Here is a 24,887-nt window from a genome sequence, read left to right on the forward strand (position 1 = left end):
AAAGTCTCAGTTTCTACATCTGTAAAATGGGGAAGCATGTCCTAATGGATAGAGGCCCGGCTCTACTTTCAGGAAGACCCAGATTTGAGTCAACCTGATTCCTGTCCATCAATCAGCCTTCTGTACATCATGCGTTATGCTGGGTTTGAATTCTACTACAAACTAGCTGCAGAGCCACAGGCAAGTCATTTAAACTATTAGATTCCATGAAACTCTCTAAGACTATAACTTAAACATAATTTGTCAGTTTGCATCCATAGAGGGATTGATTTTCCAAACTACAAATTCACTATCTCAATGAAGTCACAGGTCTAGAACAAAAATTAGGTGTGTACAGTATATGTACACCTGTCCTATCTAAGGTTTATTATGTGGAATGCTTTAATACTGACAGCCAGCATTATTAGAACTACATTAACCCCAGGTTAAAAATATTTCTTTACAAATAGCTTACTTATAGTTCAGATAGGCTTGTGGATTTTTGACTATGTAGCGAGCTCTTCGCCCAACTGAATGGGATGTTTTATCCAATGACTCTTCAAAAGTGGCATGTAAAATATCCCGGACAACTTGCCATGGAACAAATGGGCCTTTCACCTAGATCAAATACGGAAGACAGAAAAATACGATTTCTTCAAGAAAAGGTTGAACTCCTTTGTCTGATAATCACTCCCTCCTCCCCCACAATGACATAACCCTCTCTCCAATCTTAATTCATACTTCGTGTATTTTATGTTTCAGGAAAACTAGACTACTTTTTGTTCCACAGATATATTTGCAATCACTCCATCTCTTTGATCACGTCCTTCCTTCTGCCTAGAATACTCTCCTCTTTTTTTTTTTCCTGAATTCCTCTCTATTTTTTAAAGCTCATCTCAAACAGCACCTCCTTCAGTTCAATAATTCAACAAACACTTATTGAGCATTTAAAATGCAGAAGGCACTATTCTAGAACCTGGGGATACAAAGTCAAAACAACCAACAATCCTTATCCTCAAGGAGCTTACAAGGAGGGAGAAGGATGGAATAACAACATTTACACAGATAAGTGAATACAAGTATGACAGATTGAGGAGGATCAGAGCCCTAATAATTATGGGCCTCTGGAAAGGTTTTCCATAGGAGATACTATTTCAGCCAAAGACTCTGTGAAACGAGGAGAGGAGAAAATGAATGCCAGGTATGTACATGCCACAGTCCAGGCAAAGGCCCAGAAGTGGGAGATGGAATGCTGAGTTAAGGAAGAGCAAGAAAATCAGTTTGGCTGGAAAGTCAAGGATTTGAAAGAAGGGGAATAATGTGCAAGGTATGTGGGAGCCTCCTCTCTCCTGCATGGCTGTCCTTTTGTCCCCTCTACCTCATACTACACCCACCCTCCCATGGACACAACAGCAGGCTTTAAGGATCTTCTTTCTTGGACCTCCCACGATATTCTGTTTCACATTTCTCTAATATGGTTACTGTGAGAAGCTGTGCTGGTGAAAGAAAAGGATAAATGCTTTATGGAACCTCTTTCTATGGCTAGCACTTGAGTTTATGTACAACTATTTCAAGGGGCATCATACATTCCTTATTCTTACATCATCACTGACAGAACTGAAAACACACTGGATGCAGTACCAATTCATTTATTAAAAAAACATTTACCAAGTACCTATATATGCAAGGTACCCCTGTTAATAGTGCCAAGAATATAAAGATGAAGCCTCTGACCTGAGGATTATGGATACTGATTTAAAGATGGTAGGGACCTTTGAAGCTATCTAACCCACCCTCTCTCATTTTATAGGAAACACAGACTCAGAAGGTTAAGCGATACATCCAAGAGGCAGTGAGGGGCAGGACAGTGATATGAACCTAGGCTCTATGACCCCAGATCCAATATTTTTTCCATTATACTAAGTTCTATACTTGGATATAAAAAGAAAAATCAGTTCAAGTACAAGGTTGAGGAGGCATGGCTAATGAGTAGCTTGTGTGGAAAAGACTTGGGCTTTTTAAGAGCACTGGGAGTTTCATGAGTCAAGAGTGAGACATGGAACCAAAAGAGCAGGTGAGATATTAGTGCACATTAAGAAAGGCTTAGGCCTGTGCTAAAGACGGCAGAGGGGACCACTTTAGGTTGCTCTGCTCCAGACAGACCCCATCTGGAGTACATCAGTCAGCTGGGGCAGCCCACATAGCAAGGATACCGATGATCTCATCTGGAGAGTCCCCCAGGAGAGGGGAAAAAGAAGGATGAAGGGCCTTGAGATACTCCTGCCTAGCTCATGTGTTACTCTGCAAATGTTACTGTGCTGCTGGGAAGGGGCCCTGGTACCCAAGAGAACAACAGAGGCATCCTGTGGCCTCGACCCAAAGCTATGCTCTTCTTTATGCACAGGGAGGTGGTCTAGTGAGCATCTGAAGGAACATGAAAAGGAGACTGTCGCTCCTTAGGAACCTGGAGCTAGAGAAGAGGTCCATTGACTGTGGTGCACAGACTCAAAATGGTCGGCACAGTTCTTCTCCAGTGGATGCTCCAAAGGAGGAGGCAAACCAAAAGATGCCAGATTTTTAAAAGAGTGTTTTCCTACTGGAGATCTTATTTCTTGGTAAAAAACTAAACATTCAAAAGATATTACTACGATAAATTGTTGGGGTTTTGTATTCCCTACCCAGGGTTGGAACAGAACTGGAACTCAGCTAATAACGGTTGGACTGAGTTGAACATTTGTAGAGCTCAAATGAGAGTGCAGGGGAGGGAGGCCCCAGGGGGCCAGACACAACATTTAAGTAGTCTATGGGCTAGAAATACAATACTGGGGCACATTACAGGTAGAGGGTAGGGTGGGAGCAAAAGCACGCTCAGGGGTGCCTGGTTAAGAAGCACTTACATGTCTGTCAAGCGAAATGAACATAGCAAAGAAAGACTGCAGCAGCCGACTAATACCTTTGTGTTTAGGACATTACTGGCAATTCGGCAAAGCATCAGAAGCCCATCTTCCTGCATGGTCCAGGTCACGCGCAGACGTGTCATCCTCTGCAGAGCACTCTGGTCAGCCTCATCATGGTAGCGCATTTTTTTGCTTTTTTCTTCTGACTTCTCTCCTAAACATCAGAGGAAGAAATATGCTAACTTTGTTTCTTCTAACAAACTTCATGCTTATACATCACAGCTTGGTAGGCTTTTACACCTGGAAAAGGCCTTAGAAATGATCTTGTCCAAAGCACTCATTTTACAGATGAAGAAACGTCATTTTCGATTTCACAGGGATCACTTTGATTGGGTGCACAGCACCCCTCTTAGTGTCTGGACTGTAGGCGGCAGCTGCAGGTGATGCTTTTGAATCACAGAAGGTGGCATTACCAGTTTCTAAAAGTTCATTTTCCAGGTTTTTTTTGGTTTTTACAAATTACAACTATACTAGTAGTTAAAAAAAAGAGGAAAAAAGTATGGCAAGAAAATGTGAATCCAAATCCATAATAATATTGAACTTTCCTGATAAATAATTCTAAATCTAGATCTTGATAGGTTCTAACATGCTCAAATGCCTCCACAATGGTTTATCCAAAGAGTATAATTCAACTGTTGCAATTCCATCTGGAATGATATCAGTCAAATGAATCCAGTTCCCTGACTTCCCTATCCCCACTATACATGGATGAAAAACTTAGATCTCTTTGGATCCATTTTCGAATGAAAATCTAGATTTTTCTTAAAATTTAAATTGCCACACCAGCTAGATTCTTATGAAAAAAACTGGGCTACTTCTTTGAAATAAAGCAATCTAAAAAAATCAAACATGCCTCCTTTCATCTCAAACTGTTTTTCGCTGTAAAAGACATCTGATGTGCAATCTAAAGATTAAAATCCCAAGAGCAATGCACTTGAGTTCCTGATTCAAGTCTGAAACAGTCGTGGAACCCTGCCCTGCAGATTTTAATTACCTTGCCTGCTCTTTGAAAGAAGTTTCAAAATAGAAAATGATGTCAAATTTTGATTTAATTGGTGTATATACAGAGACGAAATAAGAAAACAGAAGAGACTAGGTGTGCATATTTAGACAAGAATTTGCAAGAAGAAACACAATCAGAGGTTTGAATTAAGACAGAAAACTAGACATACTGAGGAAATGACTACTCTTTAAAAGACAAATATATAGAAAGCTGGGAAAAGGTATATGGAAGTGCAATGATCTTTCCCCATCTGTAGGTCTGATTGAGAAAATGAAATGGCGATAGCAAAACCTAAGCATCTCAAATGAAGGGAGAAAACAGAAAATGGTAGAAAATAAATTTAAGACCTGGTTGGTATGTAATTTTCATGGGTAATACAGTGAAATCAAGAAACTAGAGTAGCAACAGAAAAGGGAAATGAAACTGCAAGTGACCAGTCACCTTTCTTCCTTCTCTTAACCTTCTTCCCAGGGTCCTTTTTGAGCCTCTTGCGTTTCTGGCTTTTGCCACCCCTCACCCTCTTGTTTCTGTCTTGTGTCATTTCTTTGCCGATCTCAAACTGCTCTTCCTTCTCAGTGGGGAGTTCTGAGGGGGCTTTTGCATCTCCCAAAATATTTATCCTATTATCTAGAAATGATTAAAAAAGAAATATTACCACAAACATTAGTTTCAAAACAACTTCTGAACATGCCTAACTCCTTTCCAAATTAAACTGGAAAGCTTTTTGCTGCTGAACTATCATTAGTTCTATATTTGGAAAGGACTGAAGGCACCAGTGAGACACAGAGTGATACTTACTTCCAGCACTTAGTGGCAGAGAGCGTTTGGATAAAAACGTTTGGAGCCTCACTGTAAGGCCATTTTCTGAAACTGTGTTCTCCTAAAAGACAAATACATGTAAGTATCAAGAAATTCCCAGGTTATCTCAGGCAATAAATTCACTAACATTCACAACAGCCTTTAATGAAGCCCAGACAACAGCTCAGTAATAAGAGGAAAGCTGCCTGCAACTTGGTCCAGAGAAGAGAACTGTCTCATGTATGCTATAAGAATGTGTTCATTATTGTATTAACCCTTATGTAATGTTTTCCTTGAGCCTCTGCCTTGAAACCTTTTAAACTCATTTCTGCAAAAATGATATATTTTTTATGTTGTTTTCCAGAAATTTTACCTCAGAGGGGAAGAATCCAAAGAAAATCTAGTACTGAAAATGGGTAGAAAAGGCACACAGGCCACAAGATGTTTAGCTGAATTAGATGAACTTGTATTTTCCCCTCAGCTCTATCAGCAGTATTCAGGGACACAAGACAATGACAAGGACTATTCACTCCTATAGGGGATAGCAATAACATACAGCGTTTAATAAAGGCTTGGGGAGATGCTGATGCTTTTGAGGCTGTCAGCTACAGCAGTGTGTATCAGCCTGCGTGAGAAAGTGGGACTGTCTCAGACTAAATGTGCTGAAGAGACCATGGCGGGACCAGGAAAATCTGAGTGCTGATTAGTGTGCAGATTTTTGCTGCTGTGTGAGGGTAGGAGCAGGTCAGTTGGGCACATGGAGGGATGAACCGTGTCTGTATCTACACTTCAGAGAAGATTCTGGGAGCGCCACTAACCATGTCTCTCTAGGCTGACAGAAATGGCAAAGTAGAAAATGAGGTCTTCTTATCAACTGGGAAAATATCAATTATGAATGAGCTATCTGCCAGGCTTGAGATGGCACTTTTCCCTAAGAGAATTTTTTCTCAAGGTCCTTCCCCTTAGAGATCACACTAGAGTAATCCAAACTCTGATAAAAGCATCCTAGGATCCTATAATTCACCTGACACTAACTTCTGACGCACTGAACCAAATATTTGCTTCTGATTTAACTCCAGCTTTGCTTATATAGCAATTTTCATAAGGAAAAAAGTTCGAAGTATGTAGATTATCAGTTACTGCAATCTTGAGAATACAGACTTAGAGCTGGAAGTGACCTAAAAGATCACCTTGTCCAATTCCTTCTTTTACAGATGAGAAAACTGGAGTATGAGGACAGCTAATGATTTGTCCAAATACACACAAGCAGCGAGTAGTCAGAATTCAAAGCCAAGTCCTTGAGTCTTGATCCAGTGCTCTTTCATATAGGAACTGTATTACAGCATCAGCAACTGACTATATTGTGCTGAGCCAGCTCAAAAACTCACCTTTCTAGTCTTGTTAATGATGTAGCTGGTCCAGATCCAATTACGCTTTAAGTGTGCATAGAAGCTGGAATCCAGACCTGCAGCCCCTAATCCATCACCAGGTATGGAGCCATCATCCAGCACCTCACGGCTCCCACTAAGGAATGGAAAAAAATGAAAGCTCTAAGATCCTCCATGGTCAAACAGACACAGAAATGGTTAGGTAACTCTATGTGCTCTTTGCACATAGAATGCTTGAAGGTGCTGGAAGTGGGTCAGAGTGGGTGTTCCATACATGAACATGGTTTGCAATCTATGATTTAGTAACACAGTCTTTCAGAGTTTTGGTTGTTGTTAAGTCATTCAGTCATGTTCAATTCTTGATTGATCCCCCTTTTAATGGGGTTTTCTTGGAAAGATACTGGAGTGGTTTGTCATTTCCTTCTTTAGGGTCTCCATTTTATAGTTGAAGAAACTGAGACAAACAGAGGTTAAGTGACTTGCCCAGGCCACACAGTTAATAAGTGTCTAAGGCTGGATTTCAATTCCGTACCTCCTGACTCCAGGCTCAGCACTCTATCCACTATACTATCTAACTACCCAGAATTGTTGGAGTTTGTGGCTACCCAGATCATGAGACTGTCCAATCTGGCTAAGCTGGTTCTCGGATCTCAGACCCCCATGACCAGGTCTTTACAGACTGGGAGAACTTGCCAGAATTTACACTCTTCTAATCTACATGCCTCAAGAATCCAGGGCCACTGCATACTGTGAGGAGGCCCTGGGGTAGGACTTCAGAGGAGCATTCACATTCAATAGAAATAAAAAGCGTAATGTGTACACTTTTGCTCCAGTTCACTTCTCAGGCTTCTGAGAGTTTCACACTCAGTGTGATGTTCACTTCTTTGAAAGTTGTAGAATGTAGAAAGCAGTTTTCCACATCCCTGAAAGCTGGCAGGCAAGTGGAAACGGGAGTCATCAAAGTCCACCGGCAAAGTGTGTGAGGGTAGAAATGTACTCCTTTGCAGGACTAAAAGAATGGGGGAAAACTACAAGGAGAGAAAAAGGTAGGACTCTCCCTAGAGTAACAATAACAACTATGGTGAGAGCTGACAAGCGTAAGGACTTAAGGTTTGCCAAGGGTTCTGCATACATGATGACCTGATCTGATCCCGGAGTAAGGCAACTGCCAAAAGTATTTTTATCCTATTATGGAAGAGATACAAGAGAAATGAATTAAGAGAGTTTAAGACTTGCTCATGATCACACAACTTGTAAACAGAAGGGGTATTTTTTGAACTAGCATCTTTCCTGATGAAGTATCTAATTAAATACTGACCCATTTACTATATGAGAAACCTGTACTTCAAGGTGAATTCTCCTGAATGTTTCTTGGCACATCTAATGTCAGAAAGATCAATGATATTAACATTTACAGGTGCTCACCCTGGGAGGGGGGGAAGAAAGTCTTTAGTTTCTTCCTTCTTCTCAATGCCTTTTAGCAATGCTGGGAGAAGGCTGAGGCAGAATAGACATATTCCTACCCTCATCCTCTCTGCATTTGGTACAAATATAATTTTAAAGGGTCTGAGTCAGGATGTGGTTCACAAAAGGATAATTAGGACAAACTTGAGGATAACCTAAATCTTCCCAGGGATGACTTCCCACTGTATCTATGTCCCTCTAGATTTGTTAGGTGTGGGAAGAGGCCCTAGGAACATTCCCAGGGATGAAACAGGTAATCCAAGCTAGGGGATGCTATGCTCTGTCATGGAAAAGAAGAGAAAATAATATAATGTGAAGTCTAGGACATTCTAGCACAGGAAGTGATAATCCAAGGGCAAACAGAGTTGGCAGTAAAGTGTCAAGGGGGAACTAGTATTAGCTGCTGCCACTGATTCTCAAAGAGGGAAAAGTAGTAATTGTCCAGAGTGGTGCCTCATTTAACAGACCCCAGTGAGACTCGGCTTGAGCTGAGCACAGTGCTGTGTTGAAGGAGAGAGAGTACAAGCTGAACCTCCATTATTACAAGTTGGAATCCTCTCCTTGAAAACAACATCTAAAGACCATAAGACCCTGGGTTGGTAGGAAAAAGTTTGGGGATGACTCTGTAGCTGTCCCACTGTGTTGCAAATATGCAGACAATCTCCTCCTGGCTGAGCCCCTGTCCCTTCCCACTCATCTTCACTGGTCTTCTTTCTTGCTAGAGGGAAGCAGGCAGGCAATGAGTTCTCCCTAATTATCTTAGTACGTACAAGACTGAATTCACTATCTTTTCAATAGCATTCTGCCTTTCAAAGGCTTCTATCCATAGGTATAATAAGGTGGAGGGAGACAAGCAAAGCCAGTAAATCATCTCCCTCCCACAGCCAATGATGCACAAATTATCGATCTAAAGCCAGCAGAATAACCTACTTTGAGTGTGGTGTAGTAGTAACAACACTAGATTTATAGCTAAATGAACTGGGTGCAAATCCTCCCTTTCCTTATTTACTGTACTTGGTACCTTGAACAAGTCCCTTCTCTTCTCTGGGTCTCAATCTGAAAAAGTAGGCAGTGGGAAGAGATGATTGTCCAAGGTCTTTTCAAGCTCCAAGTCCTGTGATCGCCAGGACTATGGAGGGAACTGGAGTGGAGAACAAGCTTCCTAGGACACTGAAGCACTCCATGCACCAGGCTACATAACAAGGACAGGATCTGGGCATAATTGGAAAGGTCCATGCACACATCTGCATTTGCTAGTTGTGGGATGGTAGGCAAGCCACTCTCCATCTCCCTGGGCTTCAACTCACTTATCTGTAAAACAGGGATAAGAATATTCATACAATTTCCCAGAGAGAGAATTTTAGAGGGAAGTACTTTGTAAACCTTCAGGGACATGTGAAAAAGCCTGTTACTATGAGAGAAGCCACAGTGCCTTGAAATCCTCACCATAAGAGCAGCTCATACTCCTATACGACTTCACAACAATCTTGTAAGGGGGCAGTGCAAGTGTTTCTTTTTGAAAACTTCCTTTTTGTTATTAAGACCATTTCCTTAAAAGAAGGACAGAAAAAGATGCCTGCATAGGACTATGTGAATCTCTATTGCACCCAGCTTGTTTTTTTAAAAGTATCCATTAAGTTTAACATGGTAGATCCAACTTGGCTCTGCTTGCGGTATTTCCTTTTCAACTTCCTTATGCTCTCCTTTGTGTATCTTTTGAACTTTGAAATTTATTTTTAGTGCAATTTTAAAATAAAGTTAGAGTACTAGCTTTGGGGCCAGGATGACCCTAGTTTAAGTCTATCTTGACTTGTGCTGGATATGTGACCCTGGGTTCTAAGACTACACAAGCTGGAGAGATGGTGTGGAATGAGGGTTTCCTCTCCAGAGTTCCTTACGCAAGTGAGATAACAGGCCCAGGCCCCTCTATCCTTCTTAATTTTTTACTAGTACAGGTATTCTTATTCCCATTTTATAGATGAGAAAACTTATCTCAGCAAGAGAGAGAGAGACAGAGAGAGAGAAAGAAAGAGAGAGAAAGAGAGATCTCATGTAATCTGCCAACAGTTCCATATCTGAGACAGGACTCAAACCTAGGTTCTTCTGACTCCAAGTCCATGGTTCTTTCACTAAATTCCAAGCCATCTGTGTCCTGACAAATCACACTGAGTTGGGGACTGTGGAGAAACCTGCAAAATTCGTCTGGGTACATGTATACTCTGTCCAAGGCAAAGTGGGGAGGGAACGACTGGAAGGCCAACATACGAGATGTACTCGAGCATCGCACACTTGCGTTCCAAATTGTGCTTGTCTATCGCATTCTCCTGCTCCATGTCAGCCTCCATGCTGCCAGGCTCACTGTTTGGATCCTGAGCGCTGCTTTTCTTGACACGAGGGTAGCGAACCACTCCTAGGAAATCAAATAAATCTCATGGCATTAAAAATATCCTCTTCCTATCACCAAACAATTGTTACAGAATGAAGCTAGGATAAAATTAAGGACAACAAAGTAGAAGACAGTCATCCAATGACCTTAATTGAATGAACATTTTTTGGGGGGGTGAAGGAAGGGCAGTCCAAACATACAGAATCCTCAGGTTGGAAACTCTCTTTGGCAGTGTAGACTGGCAACCTATCTCTAACTTTTAGTCTTACAAAGCTTCCCAGGACACTGAAACATTAAGTAATGATTACAAAGTCAGTATGTGACAAGAGGCAAGATTTGACTACAAGGTCAAATGGTAGATCTAAAATTAGTAGAACTGATCTATAAGGAGATTTATAAAAGTATCATTTATACTAGGAAAGAGAGGAGGCTGCTGTACTTTAGAGACTATAAATTTATTTCAGGGTTAAAGGTTAAAGGGTGAAGTGGAACAACATGAATGAGGACTCTATGCAGGTACCACTCCAAGATGGGGAAATGCCACAAGGAGTAAACAACTTCCTGTACTCACTAGTTGTGGCAACAACCCTGATAGCAAGGCCCCAAGACAGAAGATAGTTGGGCTGGAAAAAGAAGAGGAATGAAGGACAGAATACGAGATGTGACAGGGGTCAAAGGAAGAGACAAGGGAGGTTATGAAGTCCTGTGAGGTAGCTAGTTCTCTCAACTGCTGGCTAGGACCTGAGGTTTCCTGTCTTTTCCTTGGTTGTGCTGAGTGTTTAATAACCTATACTTGATGCTGAAATAATTGTCTTTCCAGGGATTTAAGTTACTCCACATTTCCTGGGCAGTGATGGAAAGAAGTCTAGGGTTAACCCAACTCTTCAATGAACTATGATTTTGTTGGTGTGGGTCCCTATCTATCTACCTCTACAGATGGAGAGCATGGGTGCTTACACACCCTGATAGTTAGTTGAATGAGTAGGTATTTAGGTAACAGACATACAGCTGGGCTCATATTTGAAATCTTTTCACTTTGCAAGACCCTGCAGGAACTTGTGGCATAAACTTTGAGAATTGAGGGTCACCTTAGAGGATGTCAGTGACAACATAACACAACCATTAGACAACTAGATTACAGTCTAGCGTAGTGCTGCATATATGGCATGTAGGTGCTTAATAAAAGCTGACAAATAAAGAAAGTCTCTAAGATTTCTGGGATAAAAGAAATTAAAGAGAAGCATTACTTGTAGGTGTATGGATTATTATTAAAGGTGCTATTACTCTTCTAGTCATATAGTTTCAGAACCTAGGAGTCACTCTGGACTCCTTTTCTGGACTATAACAAATATTCTGTTACACAGACACTTGACATGGTTGAAAATTTCTTGACATTCTTTACTGAAAAAATTTTGAAACTATGAGGAAGATGGCCTGGAGAGGGGAAAAACTTAAGGCAGGTTATTGCAATAGCCCAGGCAAGACTGTTGGCAACTACCAACTAGGGTGGTTGTGATATGAATAGAAAGAAGGGGATGGATGCGGGCATGTGTGGAGGTAGAACTGACAGGACTTGTCAACTGACTGGATATGGGGAGTGAAGGAGAATGAAGAGCCTCCAGCTCCTAGGTTGTGGACTTGGGTGACTGGAAGATGGTGGCACTGTCAACAGAAAGAGGGAAATGATAAACACACATATGAGTAATGCTACTTTTTTTGTTTTACGCCTTGCTTTAAGAGACAATGTGGTATAGTGAAAAGGATATTAGTCCTTGAGTCAAAAGACTTGGGGTCTGAGTTTCAGCACGAACATTTTTGAGTTGTACGGCCCACTGGAAACATCCTTCTTGACCAAGCTCCTCATCTCCAAAATGGGGAGAATCCTTGAACTACTTCAGAAGTTCAGGGTAAGGAAAGGGCTTTGTATACAGTAAAATAGCTCTAGAATAGTTATTTTTATGTGTGTCTAAGAGGCAAGTAAAGGATTTTAGTTCTTGTTCTAAACACAAATGGAATAATTCTTGGAAAGGGAATAAGGAAGAATAAACATGAGAAAGGATAACAGAGTGGGAAAAAAGCTGGATCATGTCAAGGAGACTTGGCCTCTACTTCTGGTACTGCTATTAACTGTCTAAGTGACTTGAACAAGTCACTGTTGTTAGGTCTTGGCTCCCAAATCTGTAAAATGAGGGATTGGATGAGACCATTTCTTTCTAGTTCTAATCAATACAATAGAGGACAAGTAATGAGATCTGGCAAAGAAATCGTACCTAGTGGAGTATTGAGGCAGACACACTGTAAATCAAACCAATAGTTTTCCACATCTTGCATTGTGTCTAGAATGTACAGGCGCCTTTCATAGGGTCGGCTGCTTTGGGCCAGATTGTAATGTGGGTCACAGATGGTGGTATCAATTATCACTGCATTCTTCTTTAAATAAATGAATACCTATAAGAAAATTGGGCATGCACACAGATGCGAGCAGTGAGTTTGGTTGCTGGCATACGGCTCCTGACATCCACCGCCACTACCAATACTGCCACTGCTGCTGCTGCCACCACCGCCACTACTGCCAGCCACCACCACTACCACCACCACCACCATCATCACCAGTACCACCCCTACCACCACTACCACTTGGGCTTTAAAGGTGTTACCTGATCTTTATCCTGAAATTTTTCTGTGGGACCAAACTGCAGCAGTCCCATGTAGCAAAGTCTTTGAAGATTCTCCACTACTGAAAATATATACCGCCTATAAAAGAGATGAATGAGAATGACAGGTATCCTAAAAAACACTCAAACATCATCAATTATATTTCAGGGACATTATTTCTGGAGCAAGAAAGGAACTTCTTGCTCTAAAAGTTCCTTTAAATGAAACTCATAGAACTCAACTTGGGCCTTTTCTCATATAAAACCCAGCATCACCATTCTTATCAACTGGCAAAGGAAATACAATAAATTATTTTAAAATCTGGTTTTGATTTAGCAATCACAACCACTGGGAAAAAATCATCATCAAATCAATGTTTAGGGGAAAAATTATTTACTGAAGACTAGGGATTTGGGGATAAATTCATATAAAAGAAAACTAATTCACATTTGGAATGTGACATAGAACCTTCTCCCCTAAATAATTTTTTCCTTCAATTCACAGTTAATTTTTACTTGAAAACAGCCTTGATATTATGTTTAAGCATTTCATACATATATGTATGTATGTATGTATGTATCATATTTTATATGTATATTTACACTTCAGTGGATCTATGATCTTATTAATATGGATATCTTCTCCAAAGGTGAAGATTGAAATTCACCATTTCTTTTCATCCTGTGAAATTCTTGTACATGTTTTTCCACAAATCCTCCAGTAGAGCTCTCCCCAATATACTGGAGGTCTTCTTTCAGGCTTTTCACACTTTGTTGTTGACAAGAAAGCACATAGATGGTCTGTCTGTATCCCTTACTCTGATGATATGACAAGCCTGTTTCTTTTTATGATCATGTCTTTCCAAAATGGTATTTCTTACTCCACTAGCTTATAAGCTATCATTAGTTATGTGCTGCTTCCATGCCCTTTGGCTCTCCTACATTACTGAATGTCTGGAGAGAAGTTGTTTCTTATGTCACAGTCATATCGTACCACTAGAATTACATCCCTCACTACCATACAACTTTTCTCTTTCCTCCCTGCTTTTCTCTATAGAAGGTAATACAGGTAGGAAAATTAAATGAAAATTATCAGTCTCCACCACCTTGCTGGCATAATTTGTTTCTCCTTCTAGGCATATGTTTATTCACAAGACTGCTTTAAAAGATACTTTGACAAAGATACTCTGCCAATGTTAAAATCAGCTGAATGCTGATGAACTTACCTCTTGTACAAAAGCTGCTGTCGGATTGGCCTGGGAAGAAATCTAATCAATGTATGTTTCTTCAGGGGGTCATTCAAAAAATCTTCCAGGTTGTCCACCTATAAAGGTCATTTTTAGGTTGTACAGATTCCAAAGCACAAAATGAGTGGCAAGGAGCATAAAAGAAAACTAATGACTGTATTTTGGCCTTGAGTTTGCAAATGAGAGAAGCTAGGAAATGTTTTGCTCCAAAGAATATCCTTATTTATTAACCTATGCTGTCCCTCCTCTACAGCATTTGGAAGATGTGCAAAGAGTTCAAGAATGCATCCTTCAGCCCTGCTTGACTATTGGTGCTAGATGCTTTGAGAAAAGAGCAAAGCTCAGGGCTTACAGATAAAAAGAAGTGTACACCTGTATGTGAGATGGAGTCACACTCTCAGGAAGGAACCCCTTAAAGTTAGGTATTCCATTATCTTGGATTATTTCCTTAACTAAAAGCACTGAAGAAAAGAGAACAAGCATTTAAATAGCACCAGACATCATGTTAAGTACTTTTTATAAATGTTACCTCATAATTTTTTTATTTGATTTCAAAAGCAAATAGACACTAAGAAGGATAGGAACCAAGCAGGCAGGGCTGGTTTATTTGGAAGGAAATTACAACCAAAATGACCTGAATGGCATGTAGGTTATAGCACATGGGACCTGGGCTGGTTTCCCTCATCGTATCACTCTACTGGATAGGGTGAAAGGGAGAAAGGAACAGACTTTGATCAGGAGGCCTCAGCCTGGAATGGCAGGTGTTGAGTAATAAACTTGTGCCTACTGTAATATCTACACATCTCTGAACTGTTCCTTAATAGGATCCTGGGATAACAAAGTTCAGAACTGTTTTAGCTGAGTAAACCATTATCCCTCACTAAGAACCTCTAGGAAAATGAAATATTAACTCCACACTCAATAAATAACAACTTATATTACATAGTACTTTTAGGTTTACTGCCAATATTATCCTCTACGTTTTGATGAGGAAATGGAGATACAGGGAAATTAATAAATGTCAGACCTCGGATGTGAATTCAGGTCTCCTGATTCCAAGCCCATCTTTTTAGCATGACATAATACCCTCTTCTCCTACTAATCACAGTCACTCAGTAGCCATAAGGAAGCAAAAAGACAAGTATGTTTTAATGCTGGATTCAGTTTTTCTTCCAAAGAGCAGTTAGTTAGCAAGGTGGATTCCCTTCTGAATTCATGCTTTTCTGGTCTCCTGAGAGAATGTGTGCAAAGTTCTCCTGCTCTGTTCTGAGGTCAGGAAACACCACCTTTGGGGGCAAACAAGTTCTGGGAGCTGAGGAGAGGAAGAAACAGGAAATGATCATACTGACCTTATAGCTGACTTGGACTATCTGGATAAAGATGGACAGAGGCAAGCAGAGAAGGATATCACTGACAAGGGCCCAGCCAAATCCAAAGTCTCTGTGTATTGGGATGGGTGGAACATAACGCATCCAAGAAGCTTCATCCACAAACACTAGGAGAAGATTTTTATTTAGTCCTAAGAAAGGCTGCCTCACCTACCATGGTAAAATGCTTTAAATAATAGACCCCTGGGTTTTGTTAGATTCTCAGAAATCTTGGCAATGCACATAATCTCTTGCAAAAACTTAATTTACTTCCAAATCTAAGTTTCGACTGAAGGGTGGAAAACATGAGTGAGTAGGCAGGGGAGGATATAAGCTTATTTTAATTTTGAAGAGTAAGCTAAGGACAATTCTGCCCACCAGACATAGGTTAGTCAGCTACCTTGCACTTGAAGGATTAAGTAGAAAAAAGAAGGCACAGGAGGAGGACACATGAGAAAGGAAATGAGAATAGGAGAGTAGGAATAAAAAATGGAAAGAAGGGCTTAACTGAAAGACCCTTGAGTGAATGAAAATCAAACAAAAACAGGGACTCAAGGGAGAGAACTGAGCTCTGAGGAAGCACTTCAGTCAGTGAGTGAGGCACGTACCTTTGAAGTGTGCCTGGAGAAGAGAGGATGGTGGGAAAACGACTATCTTAGCTGCAGCCAGACAACAACGAATACATACAGGCCAAGCAGAACACAGTGTGTTTCAGGGGTAGCTAATGAACTGGAAGGAGAACTTCTACATTTATAGAGTTCACACTTTGGTTCTTCCATGACTTTCTACACAATCATAGCTAGTAGTAAGTCTTTTTGTGGGGGTGGTGGCTCAGCTGCCTTAGTTATTGAAAAAAAGGGGAGAAATAATTGTATTGATTTTCATCACAAAAGGTAACTGCAGAAATGTTGCAGGATATCTTAATATGAAAGAGAGATTACTGTCATCAGTAACAAACATGTAAATATGCTAGGCACTGCACAAAGAACAAAGAGGTCTTCAGCTAATTTCTGTGGATCATGAGCTAGCCTGAAGGCAGGGGCATGATTGTTTTTATTATTCTAAAGATGTGGAAGCTGAGAAATGTTTCAAAACCCCAGAAAGAATGGGTAAACTCAAGATTGAGTGAGGGACCTCCAAGTCTAACTTATTCCCATCCTTCCCAACATCCTGGCAATTACTATGAAGATAAGTCTCAATTCAATTCAATCCAATTTTATACACATTTAAGGGGTTTCTGTGTGCAGAGCCCCACACTACTCCAGGGGGAGGTACAATAAAATTCAGATAACATACACCTGGTTCCAGTCTTCCCAGTTTACATTTGGCAAATCAGACACAAAGTTAACTGAGAGGGCTTCAAAAGAGACTGGCAGACACCTCCTCACTTCTGGATCCTCCTTGCTGCCATAAGCCTCTGGTCTACCTTTCCCCTCTCCACTATAATCAACTGAAGGGGCAGCTAGGTGGTGCAGTGGATAGAGCACCAGTGCAGGAGTTAGGAGGACCTGAGTTCAAAATCTCACCTCAGACACTTGACACTCACTAGCTGTGTGACCTTGGGCAAGTCACTTAACCCCAATTGCCTCATCCTGGGTCATCTCCAGTCATCCTGATGAATATCTGCTCACTGGACTCAGATGGCTCTGAAGGAGAAGTGAGGCTGGTGACCTGCACAGCCCTCCCTCACTCAAAACAAAGTCAAGTGTAAGTCATGTCATTATTTGTCTGATGGCATGGTCTTCTTTGGCAATGAAGGATGAACACACACATAATCAACTGAGAAACTGCGGCTGGTAGAAACACCACTGAAACCTTGATGTTAATTTATCCTACTTTCTCTCCTCCCTATTTGGTACTCAACATCCCAACGGCTTGAAAATTCCCACCCCAGACCTTCTAATCCCTGTGATTCAGAAGCATCATATACTAGATGAAAATTATTTTTTCCTAGTAAACTCTCTTTCTACTCACTCATTACTATCCAGCCCAGCTTGATCTCTTCCTCTCAAGGCTCCATCCTGTTTCACACTTTCCTTCCTTCAGTCCCTTAAACCTGGGCCTCTCTAGCTACCTTCCTTGCTCCTATTTCTGAGATGTTGTGTGCTAAGGAAGTCATGAAATTATGGGAGAAAAAATTCATGTCATATAACTTTAATGGGGCCATCGCTGTTGGAAGTAAGCCCTTTACTTCTCTCTACTCTGCAGTGGCCCCCCAACTCCACCCCACTGTCCTCTTTCCAGCAGATGATAACTTTTTCAATAAACCTGGTAACAAAGGGGAGAAGAGAGATGAGATGATAACTGGATGAGGCAGAAGGATCAAAAGAAAGCTTTTTAATATTTAGGGAGATGTGGGCATGTTTGGAGGCAGATGAAGAGACAGACAGAGAAGGTGAGGATGCAGAGGTAAGAGGCGTGATAGCTGTTGGAGCAAGGTCTTGGAGAAAGCAGGACGAAATGGGGTCAATGGAACTGAGGCCAAGATAAGCAGCAAGGCCCATTTACATGCTTCAGAAGGAACACCTATCAGAGCATGGAGAACTTCGAGCATGGCACTCTTGCAGCACAAACAAGAGGTGGAACAAGAACATAAAAGTCCTTGTGGCACTGGTGTCACCTAACTTCTTGAAAATTCTATCAGGAATCATGTTCATTGCAATAGATCCAATGATTTTGCACACAGATCTAGCAAGAAGCTTTCCACCAAGAATCCAAATAACTTTTGTTAAACTGGATTGACAATTTTATTTGTGTAGGGTGGTACCAGTGAGGAAACTCTCTTTAACAACACAAATCATTACTGATTAGGTAACTACCCAAGTAGAGGATAGAGTTTGGCTAAAGTCAAATAAATATCAGAATAAAACAGAAATGTTACTGGTTTTTAAACCCCTTATTCAGATAACTGAAATAAGGATGAAATCAAATGTTTTCTGCAAGATAACCAAAGTATAACAAATATTACGGTTTTCAGATTATTAAGGTTTATATCAGTTGTACACCTTCTGCCCACAGGAGTGGCAGGGTCTCACCTGTTTCAGTGGCTAGTTCCACTTCAGCCTCTGAATCTCCTCCTCCGGGGACCTGGATACATACTCTGTTGTGGTCAGTGCTAGGCTCTTGACTGTTAACCTTTCTTTCACCATCTTGACCAGCCCTCTCAAATATCTCATTTAAAGGATGTCCATAAATCAAATACCACAGAAACATATGGACCATCCGTAATCGAGGCATTTTAGGGAGAAATCCCAGGGAACGTCCAAGTCCTGGAACTGTGGAAGAATGATGAAGACTTCATGCAAATCAATTCTTCCTACATCTAAGTAACTACAGCACTGTCAACATTTAGACTGGAAAGGATTTTAAAGGACATCTAATCTAAAGACTTTGGGAAGTGTTGGGTGATTTATGCAGGATGACAGCTTCAGTCTCTGGATTCCTAGCCCATCATTCTTTCTGCTATGGTATAATACTGATTATTGATATCTGTATATCTTTCCTGCTATTACATTGCAAAGAACACAATACACAAGCCAGATGCAATTTATGAAAATTATGCAAAACCCAAAGCCATTGAAATTGTCACCTCAAGACCTGGACTATTTTATATGATTTATTTTTCCTATCAAAGTGAGCTCTTCTTTCATCGACACCAAGGGCAGATGACAGGGGAGCAAGTAGTGGGTATAGTTATAGGTCAGGAAGAGGCAGAGATCAATCATGAGAATGTTTTATCTCAATCCCTGAAAGCAGGACTGCCCACCTTCCCAGAAAAATGCAATAGAAAAGCAGAAGCAAAATAGCCTATCTTCTGCTGCAGTGCACACATGCATGCCTCAATGCATTTCTATGTCCCTTGTTGAGCTGAAAATATTAATGAGATGGACCCTTGAAATAAAAAAAAAGTCATCTGTTATGGGTCCTTAGTAAGAGAAAGTAAGAATAATGATCCTCATTTATATTTGTTTGATATTTCATAGTTTTCAAATCAATCATCTCATACAATTGTCCTTTGAGGTGGTAGGGCAAGGTCTACTATCCCACTTAATAGTCCTGGGTTAAAGAAGAAAAATAAGCTTGAAGAAGTTAAGCAAAGTTTCCAAAAGTCAGAGCTAACCTAGACTTTCCATTCACTGCTCAGATGTGTAATGAATGACATGTCAAAATGCTCATGAAGGAAGTCCCAAACAGTGAACTGAAGCCATTTTACCTACAACAGGGTTATAGTTTTTGAGCTGTGTTATGCCCATTTTCTCATCAGTTTTCTTCATTCGTCCACTGCTTTCAGATTTAGAAGCTGCTGTCTGAGATTCCCCTGATCCACCAACTTCCTCTTTTCCTTGATTTTCTTCCTCCAGCTCCTCCTGGGGAGCGGGGGTCTGGGGTGGTTTAACCCTGCAATCAGAGCAAAGGCACAACATGGTGAGGATGTCAAGGCCCCTAAGAAAGACAAAATCTATCAAAGTGCTGAAAAAAACCCATCACACCAGAAGGAGAATCAGGAAGGCCAAGTGGATGGCTTATAGGTTCTCCAGGTTGTTGCTCTGTGAATTTTTAAAATCTGATAACTATATTTCAACATCACTGGCTTCCTTTATAATACTATGTATTTTATTTTATGTATTTACAATCAAAATTCTGAGAAAGGGTCCACAGGCTTCTCCAGGCTGACAATGGGGCCTAGGACTCAAAGAAGGTGAAGAACCCCTGGCCGAGGCAAACTTTGATAAATACAAATGCTTACTCAAGGACTGGCATCTCCTAGACTTTTGAAGAAGAGTAAGTGTAGTAAGTAAAATGAACAGTTCTGCTCACAGCCTAACAGGCTATGAATTACATGCTTATATGAAAATGAGCCAGCTTCCTATAACAAAATAACTGTGGCTAAGAAAGACATACTAACCCCCTCCCAACACCATCCCTTCCCACCATCCTGTTGAGCACAGAATGACAAAGGGAAATTTTAGGGTTCTACTTTCTACAGAATCTTAGAAACTGACTAGTGCTAGCCTAGGGCATTAAAACAAAAAACCACCCAAGTTAATGAACTGATCTGCTCTCATAATGTCTGAATAAAACCTTGCTTTGCACTTTTCTCATGTCCATATGTGGCACAGTTTTCAATGATACTTTATTTCTCTATTAGACAATAAGCTCCATGAGGCAGAGACCTTTTCTTATGTAAATAGTGCATCTTCTCCAGGTGCTCTGTACACAGCAAGCATTTAATAAATAGTGCTTAACTTCATATAAAAAGCCAAGATTCCACATGATGCCTGAGGAGGGAGAAGCATCAGCAGAGGCACAAATGCCCCTGGCAGCCTGCAACTTGCCTGTTTGCTGTGCTTGAGTTGGAGATCCGGAAACGAACCTGTTCAATGGCACTTTTCATAAGAGGGTCATTGGTGTTCACAGAAGGATGGACCACAAACTCCACCTATGGGAAACAGCCACAGTGTCCAGAAAAAGCAGGTGTGCGGAAGGCAGAGGAGGGGAGGAGAGGAGAGAGGAGGACACAGGAGGAAAAAGAATTTCTGCTTATGAACTAAATGACAGTGATATCTATTTTCAAATAATATTCAGATTTATTTCTAAAAGATACCTCTTTAAGACAACTACATCAAGATGCCAGCGGTTTTAAAATAATTTCAGTTCGCAGTTACTCCAGCCAGAAAATTAAAAAATCATGAAGCTTTACATTTGTTTTAAGGCAAATCATTATTCTGCTATGAAGACGAATTAGGTCTTTGAAATAAAGCAGCTACACTTGCAAATCTCCTCTTATGAGGTCCTAGGACATTAGCTTCCTTCTGGGTGCCTATCTGCCTGTCATTGACCGTGATGTCACAGATGGTCACATTGCAGTCACCTGAACATTTCCCAGTTACAAGTGGGATAGCCCTGGAGAGCCTTCATTTGAAGAAAGATAATGGTGGCTCAATAATTTTTCTTGAGTAATATAATATGATTTAGAGGTGGAAGGTACTATGTGAATCATCTAGTCCAATTCCCTTGTCTTATAGATAAGGAAACAAAGGCCCAGAGGATGTGACTTGCTTTAAATTACATGGAAGCAGAGGGTGTATTCCAACAGAGGTCCCCTGACTCTAAATTCTGTGCTCTCCTTCTGTAACACTACTGTCTTTTTTTTTTTTTTTACCCATGCATAAAGCCTCCTCCAATGGGCTTTCATCTTTTATATTCGTATTTGTTTAATGGAACAAAAACTACAGTAACTCATTTCTTTAATTGTGAAATGGAGAACAAAGGATGTTCTCTCTCCTTTCTCAATATGATAAGAAGTATAGCCAGACATGGATAGAGAATAGCTATCCTGAAAGCTCAGAGTCAGATTGAAAGTTCTTTGTGATTGGTTTGAGATCTCTTACTTTTCATAGTTGGGAAGGTCTTGGAAACTTCCTAAGATCTAGCTGCCTAGTCCAGGAAACAAGTATAGGAGCAAAGGTCATCAGGTTTACATCAGGGCAGAGTCGTGTACATCTTAATCACATTCAGCTTTCCCAAGACAATAAACTGACTGTACTTTTCTAGCCTGGAGTCAGAATTTTTGAAATCAAGACTAAAGCTATTGTGCAGACATATTAAAAACTAATTACAGTTACTCTCATTAGTAAAGGACAGGGCTGGCTTCCTTGATCCATGCTGCTTCTTCCTCTTATTCACTCTGTACTCATACTCTGTCCTCCTGGGTCAGTTTTCATTTCTGAGGATACATGATATGCTGTTTCTTCTACTTTTAATTCATTTAATTACATCTGTAATTAAATTACATTTAATTACATTTGTAATTCCTCATTAACCAATGGGTATGGCACTAAATTTGAGTGACTTGCTCTATGATTTGGGGGAACTTAAATTCTCTATTTGTAAAACATAGTCACCTCAGACTTCAACTGCTCTATGGAGATAACGACTATATGAACTAATCTATGCCAAAGCTCTTGATGAAAAATGGAATGGAAATCAAAGGTACTGTTGCCAATGTACTGTGGTTGGACTCTTACTTCCATGGATCCTACTTTAATGCTGTCATCTCATCAGCGTGGGTTCTTGGCATCACTGCGGTTCATGTCACTTTAGTAGACCACCTCCATGGACACTGTGGTCAAAATATGGTAGACGAGCTTGTAAGGACACTTGAGTCTGGTTGTTGGAATACTGGTATCCAGTTTTACATTTAAAGCTCTGCTGAAGATTTCAGATCCTAAGTTCTTCTGGCACAGCCTTAGAGAATCCAGGGTCCCCTCCATGCCATCATAACACATCAAAGTTGTGTTTTATTGGAGGACACAAAAGAAAGCTATTTTCTACCCTAGTCATCCTTGGTTGGGTTTAGAGCTGGCACAGGACTTCGTGAGTGGAAATCTTTCTCAAGGTTAGTAACTTGAGATCTTTCAGGCTGGTACTGGGACATGTGGATTCATGTTCTAGCTCTGACATTTACATGTCTGAGTGGCCTTGGGTAAGTAATTTCATTCCTTGTTTTCTCTTCTGTAGCATAAAGATAGCAACACTTACACTCTTTATCCAAATCACTCTTGTGAGGCGCAAGTAAAATAACTGACATAAAATGCTTCTGTCAGCTATCATTTACGACTACCATCACAAAGAAATGACCTTGTAAGCATTCAGAATTGTCTTGTCTCCTTTAAAAAAAGGTGATGCCAAAGTTATGATAAGAAGGAAACTGAAAACTGGATTCGAAAATGACAGGAAATGCAAAATGACCATCCCTACAGTGAGCCATTTCCTTTGGCTTCAGTGCAGAGTTAACACGACCTTATGTATTCAAACCCCATAAGATGTATGACTTATCATATGTACAAAAAGGCTGAGTTAGAGTTGCTAAGGGAATGCACCATAACTTTAAATTTTCTCATACAGATAAGTTATGAGACAAAAAAGATGTACTGTCCTTACTGGACAACCTCAGCACTCTATCTAATTGAGTTGCTTCCATCATGCAGGCCTCCCTGGATTTTTTTTTTTTTTGATGTTTAGTTTAAAATTTTAGCCTCCAAATGTTATATTATTTCTCCAAGCAATGCCCTGCTGAGCTGCAATAAGCTCCCCTTTTTGGGCCCTCAGGGCTGGCTGAAAAGTTGGCTTAGGTACCAGAGAAACAACCTGGCACAACAGAAGGGCAAGGGACTCAGTTAGAAAACCTGGGTTTGCTTTCTGATCCTGTTACTGATAATGGGCAGGCTATGGGGCAAGCAACTCCACTTCAATGAACCTCAGTTTCCTCATCTGTAAAATGAGACTACTGCCTACTATGGGGATAATATAGGTTCAAAGGAGATCATCTAGCACACCACGAACATCAGTTATCATGTGCTTTGTAAACTACAAAGCATGGCACAACTGTAAGGAACGTTTGTTTTCATTATTCCCTTTTGTGCATCACTTCAGGATACCAGCTAATTACTTCTTCATGTCTTGTCCAGTTTCCTCTTTTAAAAGGGGGTGATTTCTATTCCTTAAATTAGAATAAATAACATGACAAAAGATGACAGTCACGGAGAAAGAGGTTAAACATGGCAATGGGAGGAAGAAGGAGAGATACAGAGAAGGAAAGGGAGCGTGGAAAGCAGAGTAGGGAAAGTAAAAAAAGAAAGGTAGAATGTGGAATAGGAAAGGAGGGAGAAGAAAGAGGGAGAAGGAAAAAAGGGAGATGGGAGAAGGGTGAAAGGGAGGTGAGATGAGAGAGAAAAAAAAGGAGAGGGAAGATTTTTTTTTTCAATTTTGTGAAGGTAAGAGTGTCTTTAAGATTACCTTCTTTTTAATGCCGTCTTGGATAACTGTGGTTCGGTATAACCTCAAAAGCCCTTCCTCAGATAGCTTCCGAACTAAGCGAATGATGGATTTCTTACAACATTTAGTGGATACTCCCTCTTGCTTTTCTTGGTCCATGATCATCTTTTGAAGCCTGGATGAGCACAAAAAGGAAATTTCAAGTCTGTTATTTTCAATAACCTCACAACTTACCCTGGTGGCCAAAGGAAACTAAGAAAAACCCAGGCATAGCTTTTAAGCTGCAATCTACTCATTTCTTTTTGGGGATCAGGAAGGACTGTGTTATCTAAAGCCAAACTCCCTCTCCATCTCTTTTACCCAGGGATGCAATGAAGATTAAGGAGATAATGTCAATACTCAAGTGACTCTAATTAATTCTGATTTATTATTATAGTTTATTATTATTATTACTACTACAACAAAAGCAGACACTCTTACGTGAATAAGCTCTCGATTAATCGGAGGTTGCCCACAGCTTCTATAATCAAGTTTCGTCGTTTGAGCACCCGATATGTTTCATGAGGTTTCTCCTGGGCCGTGGCCTTGGTGTTCTTTCCTTTTTTCTGGAGAGAGCTATTTTCCTAAAACAACATCAAAAGTAAAACTGGGTTAATATTTAGAAAAGCTTAGACCTTAAATAATACATTTAATATAGCATTTATCCCCTTGGGTAATTTTTACCCTTGTGTTTAAATTAAAAACAAAGCAAGGCAAGAAAACTGTCTTCCACTGCTAAGATTCTTTATGCCTTGCTAAGTGCTGGCAGAGGCACATGAAGGGTTTCAGGAACACCAGGTTCACAGATGAGAGCAGTTATATACAAT

At 40.5% G+C, this 24,887-nt stretch overlaps 1 protein-coding gene across 1 annotated transcript in view; it reads right to left on the minus strand.

The window, feature by feature from the left end:
• GTF3C1 (general transcription factor IIIC subunit 1) overlaps window positions 1–24,887 on the minus strand; it is a 128,577-nt gene that overhangs the window by 29,933 nt on the left and 73,757 nt on the right. The window contains exons 11-25 of the mRNA XM_072598050.1: window positions 24,502–24,644; window positions 24,043–24,196; window positions 20,580–20,683; window positions 19,457–19,641; window positions 18,279–18,518; window positions 15,226–15,371; window positions 13,856–13,953; window positions 12,633–12,729; window positions 12,246–12,423; window positions 9,855–9,999; window positions 6,126–6,261; window positions 4,738–4,819; window positions 4,381–4,566; window positions 2,933–3,090; window positions 455–597 (exon numbers count right to left, since the gene is read on the minus strand). Of these exons, the coding sequence (XP_072454151.1) occupies window positions 455–597; window positions 2,933–3,090; window positions 4,381–4,566; window positions 4,738–4,819; window positions 6,126–6,261; window positions 9,855–9,999; window positions 12,246–12,423; window positions 12,633–12,729; window positions 13,856–13,953; window positions 15,226–15,371; window positions 18,279–18,518; window positions 19,457–19,641; window positions 20,580–20,683; window positions 24,043–24,196; window positions 24,502–24,644 (2,195 nt within the window). The remainder of the gene's footprint in view (window positions 1–454; window positions 598–2,932; window positions 3,091–4,380; window positions 4,567–4,737; window positions 4,820–6,125; window positions 6,262–9,854; window positions 10,000–12,245; window positions 12,424–12,632; window positions 12,730–13,855; window positions 13,954–15,225; window positions 15,372–18,278; window positions 18,519–19,456; window positions 19,642–20,579; window positions 20,684–24,042; window positions 24,197–24,501; window positions 24,645–24,887) is intronic.

Source organism: Notamacropus eugenii, chromosome 1, assembly GCF_028372415.1.
Source record: "Notamacropus eugenii isolate mMacEug1 chromosome 1, mMacEug1.pri_v2, whole genome shotgun sequence".
NCBI lineage: Eukaryota > Metazoa > Chordata > Mammalia > Diprotodontia > Macropodidae > Notamacropus > Notamacropus eugenii.